Source organism: Corvus brachyrhynchos, unplaced genomic scaffold (assembly GCF_000691975.1).
Source record: "Corvus brachyrhynchos isolate BGI_N302 unplaced genomic scaffold, ASM69197v1 scaffold4, whole genome shotgun sequence".
NCBI classification, from domain to species: domain Eukaryota; kingdom Metazoa; phylum Chordata; class Aves; order Passeriformes; family Corvidae; genus Corvus; species Corvus brachyrhynchos.
The window spans coordinates 8,283,855-8,288,980 of NW_008237878.1; the positions used below are offsets into that span (position 1 = coordinate 8,283,855).

The 5,126-nt window shown below is 63.2% G+C and overlaps 1 protein-coding gene across 1 annotated transcript in view; it reads left to right on the forward strand.

The window, feature by feature from the left end:
- Positions 1–2: 2 nt before the first annotated feature.
- The window catches only part of LOC103614440 (laminin subunit beta-2), a gene marked incomplete at its 5' end in the record, with an annotated part of 14,129 nt that continues 9,005 nt past the window's right edge, over positions 3–5,126 (forward strand). The window contains 18 exon segments of the mRNA XM_008632370.1: positions 3–122; positions 215–350; positions 542–615; positions 717–905; positions 981–1,044; positions 1,943–2,145; positions 2,232–2,352; positions 2,656–2,844; positions 2,915–3,094; positions 3,171–3,283; positions 3,370–3,449; positions 3,528–3,663; positions 3,822–3,977; positions 4,089–4,216; positions 4,299–4,416; positions 4,522–4,714; positions 4,785–4,928; positions 5,035–5,124. Coding sequence (XP_008630592.1) covers positions 3–122; positions 215–350; positions 542–615; positions 717–905; positions 981–1,044; positions 1,943–2,145; positions 2,232–2,352; positions 2,656–2,844; positions 2,915–3,094; positions 3,171–3,283; positions 3,370–3,449; positions 3,528–3,663; positions 3,822–3,977; positions 4,089–4,216; positions 4,299–4,416; positions 4,522–4,714; positions 4,785–4,928; positions 5,035–5,124 — 2,434 coding nt within the window.

Sequence of the window (5,126 nt, forward strand, 5' to 3'; positions counted from 1 at the left end):
CCGGCGCCAGCTGCCACCCGGCCACCGGGGACTTGCTGGTGGGGCGAGCAGCCCGACTAAGTGCCACCTCCACCTGCGGGCTGCGCCGGCCTCAGCCCTATTGCATCGTCAGCCACCTCCAGGTGAGTGGGACGGGGCCCGGGAGGACTGGACGAGGAATGAGGGGCACGGGACAGGGTTGGGGACACACATCATTGAGCCTCCCAACTCGCAGGAGGAGAAAAAGTGCTTCATCTGCGACTCGCGGCGGCCCTACGATGCCCGCACCAACACCAACAGCCACCGCATCGAGAACGTGGTCACCAGCTTTGCCCCCCGCCCCAAGAAAGCCTGGTGGCAGTCAGAGAACGGTGAGTAGTGGGTGGGGGTGGTGGAGCATCCTCTGCTGTCCCGGGGGGCTCTCCTTCCCTTCCTCCCACACTGAGGAAGTGTGACTCAGCCTGTGGCCGCGGCCGCACCCCTGGACCACTGCCGGCTGGGGGGGACAAGCCCCCGGGACCTGTGAGTGGGTGCTTCCACTTGTCACACTTGTCATCCCCAGGTGTGGAGCACGTCAGCATCCAGCTGGACCTGGAGGCTGAGTTCCACTTCACCCACCTCATCATGACCTTCAAGGTGGGTCCCAGCGTGTGGGTACCCAGGCTGGGATGGGACAGGATGGAACATGCCCTCTGGGACTGTGAGGCTGGCCCCCATCCCACCTGAGTGTCTTGCAGACCTTCCGTCCTGCGGCCATGCTGGTGGAGCGCTCGGCCGACTTTGGACACACCTGGAAGGTGTATCGCTACTTCGCCTACGACTGCGCTGCCTCTTTTCCCCATGTCCCCCATGGGCCCCCACGCCGCATTGATGACATTGTCTGCGAGTCCCGCTACTCTGACATCGAGCCCTCCACTGAGGGGGAGGTGAGGCCCTAGTAGCATCCCAGGAGGGTCAGGGGACCCCCTGCACTGCTCTCATCACCTTACTGTCCCTCCCAGGTCATCTACCGCGTGCTGGACCCTGCCATCCCCATCCGGGACCCCTACAGCCCTGCCATCCAAAGTGAGTTGCCAGCCATGTGGGCTCCTGCTTGGCTGCTCTATTTTGGGCGTAGCTATTTTGGCTGCTCTCTCCCTGCTCTGGGCCCTACACTGGGGTCAGGACCCGATCCAGCCTGTGGGGTGTTGGGCCCCTCCTGCACCCTGCCCTGTGAGAGCAGCTAAAGGTCAGGCTGCATTGGGTTAAATGGAGGGGGACGGCTGTGCTACGACTGAGCCCAGCACCAGCTGTGGTTTGAGATGGGGAGTCAGGCTGGGCACAGGACACAGTGGGTTAATCACCCAAGGCTAAATTTAGACGGGGAGCAGGAGGGGAGGAATCTGCAGGGCAGGGCTGCTGGGAAGCTGCAGTTCTGGGGAAGCCATCCTGTCCTCCCAGGGCCCTCAGGCTGCGCCCACCAGGCACAGCCATCTCCTGGGCACAGCCCCCAATGGTGAGTGCCCTAAGACATCTAAAGGTGCTGTGCCAAGGGTGTTGTTCTGCCCTGGGGGGGTCTCAGCCTGCCTCTGCTGTCGGGGTGCAGAGCCCAGCCCATACACAGCCAGACTTCGCACAGCCACGTGTGTGGGAGCTGAACCCTCACACCTACGTATATCCCAGCCTGGCCACGTGCAACCACATGTCTGTGAGCCAAACCATGCACGGCCCTGGGCCAATACTGTATGATACAGAAAACCACAACAGCCCAGCCTGATAGCGTGCAGCACTGCATGGATGCCCCATGCCGTGCACAGCCCGTCCCAGCCATGCCCAGCAGAGCAGAGCCGTGCCCAGCTCCTCTGAACCACGCACAGAGCCTCCTATGCCATGCACAGCCCAGCCCAGCTGTGCCCAGCAGGGGTGAGCTGTGCCTAGACGTGCCCAGGCACCCTATGCCAACATGGGTCTCTCCCTGCCCTAGACCTGTTGCGTGTCACCAACCTGCGTGTGAACCTCACCAAGCTGCACACGCTGGGGGACAACCTGCTGGACTCACGGCGGGAGATCCGGGAGAAGTACTACTACGCGCTCTATGAGCTGGTGATGCGCGGGAACTGCTTCTGCTACGGGCACGCTTCTGAGTGTGCCCCGCTCAGCGGGGCCCCTGCCACCAGCGATGGCATGGTAGGGTGAGCCAGGCCTGTGTGCCCTGCTGGAGCTGGGTAGCTGTGCCACCTAGTCCCGCGCTCCTCACCGTGGCATCCTGGCAGGTGCACGGGCGCTGTGTCTGCAAACACCACACGCAGGGGCTGAACTGCGAGCGCTGCGAGGACTTCTACCAAGACCTGCCCTGGCGCCCGGACGCGGGCTCCAGCACCAACGCCTGTCGCCGTGAGTGCTCCTGCTGGCACTGGCTCCTGGCACAGTGATCCCGGTGCCAGAGCTGTCAGGCTGTGCTGTGCCAGGGGTTTTGGGGTGCTGCACAGTGGGATGTGGTTTGGTGGTGACTGGCATCATGCAGACTGGCTGGGGGTGTTTGGGGTGCTGCAGGCTGTACTTCGGGGAGGTTTGGGGTTGTGGTGCTGCATATCAGAGTAAGGAGAGTCCAGGCAGAGGAGGTTTGGCACTGGGGGTGCTGCCTGCCAGGTGTGAGCTGTGGTGCCGCATGCCGTGCCCTGGGTGCTGTCCCTGCAGGCTGTGACTGCAATGAGCACTCGCGGCGGTGCCACTTTGACATGGCTGTGTTCCTGGCCACGGGGAACACCAGTGGGGCTGTGTGTGATGGCTGCCAGCACAACACCATGGGCCGTCGCTGTCACCTCTGCAAGCCCTTCTACTACAAGGACCCCACCAAGGACCTGCGGGACCCCGCGGTGTGCCGAGGTCAGTGTGGGATGGGCTGTGCAGGGTGGTGCTTTGGTGGTCACGGTGCTGACCCTGCCTGTGATCCCAGCCTGCGACTGCGACCCCGAGGGTTCTCTGGATGGTGGGCTGTGCGACAGTGCTGATGACCCAGCCAGGGGCCTGATTGCGGGGCAGTGCCGCTGCAAGGAGCACGTGGCTGGACCCCGCTGTGACCGCTGCAAACCTGGCTTCTTCGGCCTCAGCACCAACAACCCACAGGGCTGCCGGCGTAGGTACCGGGGTGGCACCTACTGGGGTCAGGCATGTTGTTTGGCATTGCTGGAAGCTGCTGGCTCTCCGTGCAGGGTGCCAATGTGACCCCCGTGGCACGGTGGCTGATGGCAGCCGATGTGACCCTGTCAGTGGAGAGTGCTTCTGCAAGCGACTGGTGACCGGGCACAGCTGCAACCAGTGCCTGGTGAGTGGGCTGTGCCAGGGTCCATGCACAGTGCTCAGGACTATAGCACACAGACAGCTGCTCTCTAACACCCTTGCCCTCTGCAGCCCGAGCACTGGGGACTGAGCCACGACCTCCCGGGCTGCCGGCCCTGTGACTGCGATGTGGGAGGTGCTCGCAACAACCTGTGAGTCTTTTGTGGGGATGCAGAGGGCAAGGGGCACCCCTGCTGGCATCAGGGCTGATGGTGCTGCTGGGGTACCAGGTGTGCCATGGGGACAGGGCAGTGCCAGTGCCGCAGCCATGTGATAGGACGACAGTGTGAACAGGTGGAGCCTGGTTTCTACCACATCAACCTGGATCATTACACCTATGAGGCAGAGGATGCACGGCTGCATCAGGTAAGGAATAAAGGTGTCCCTGGGGAGCACATCAGGCAGAGTGGAGCGGTGGTCCCCAAACCAGCAGGCAGTGGTCTGCCTCCCTACCCAGGGCAGAGCAGTGCCTGCTGGCCAAGGCAATTTTTGTGGTCCCATCTCACAACACCTGCTTGCACCAGGGCTCGGTGGTGGAGCGTGAGCCCCCCACAGACCGTCCAGCTTCCTGGACAGGGACAGGCTTTGCCCGTATGTTGGAAGGCGGCTGGGTGGAGTTTCATGTCAGTGATGTGCCTTTCTCTACCGAGTATGATGTGGTCATCCGCTATGAGCCCCAGGTGAGCACCAGATGGTGAAGCCAGCAGTGTGATGGATCGCCAGATTGGGAGGTAGTGGTGGGGAGTTCCAGATGGTGAGGCTTTTTGACACTGCCCCTTCTCTGCCATCAGCACCCAGAGGCCTGGCAGGAGGTGGGGCTGAAGGTGCTGCGCCCCAGCCCCGTCTCCGCTAGCAGCCCTTGTGGAAACACCATCCCTGCCGATGACCAGCTCTCCACCAGCCTCCCCTCCGGTGCCAGGTAAGCACCTCAGTACGGTTAGGCTTTGCTGGGGCTCACTGGAGGCACATGGCTGCCCTTGCTCTGCTTTGCCCCCATCCAGGTATGTGGTGCTGTCCCAGCCCATCTGTCTGGAGCAGGGTATCTCCTACACCCTCCGCCTGGAGCTGGGCTGTGCTGCTGCTCGGCAGGATCCCACTGCCAGTGTGCTCATCGATTCGGTGAGGGGCAGATGGGCAGTGGGATGGGGGCAGCAACCCTTCAGGGGGATAGAATGCAGCCATAGGGAGAGAGGGACATGACACCCCACTGACTTCGCCCTGTAGCTGGTGCTCCTGCCCCGTTACTCCTCACTGGAGATGTTCATTGCGGGCGACCCCAGCTCCATGGAGCGCCGGGAGACCTTTGAGCGGTACCACTGTGCCCAGCCCTTCCACACTGCAGGGCCCTCGCCCGTGGCCGAGCCCTGCTCCAGCCTCCTGCACAGCCTCTCAGCCTTCCTGCATGACGGGGCGCTGCGTGAGTACCCACACCCTGTCCTGCACCCTGTCCCACAGCAGCTGATACTGACCCCGCTCTCTGCCTGCAGCCTGCCTCTGTGATCCCCAAGGCTCTCTCAGCGCTGAGTGTCAGCCCCAGGGCGGGCAGTGCCAGTGCAAACCCAATGTCATGGGACGGCGCTGTCACCGCTGTTCCCCGGGAACCTTCGGCTTTGGGCCTGGCGGGTGCCGACGTGAGTGCCAGTGGGAGAGGAGCCTGGGCACCCCAGGGCTGGGGGCGTGGGGAAGGGATGCTGTCTACAGCTCAGGGGCAGACGCTGTGGGTGCTGTGCTTTCCAGCATGCCAGTGCAGCCGTGAGGGTTCAGTGAGCACCATCTGCGACAGCACCACAGGGCAGTGACCCTGTCGTGAGGGCACCCATCGCCCACGC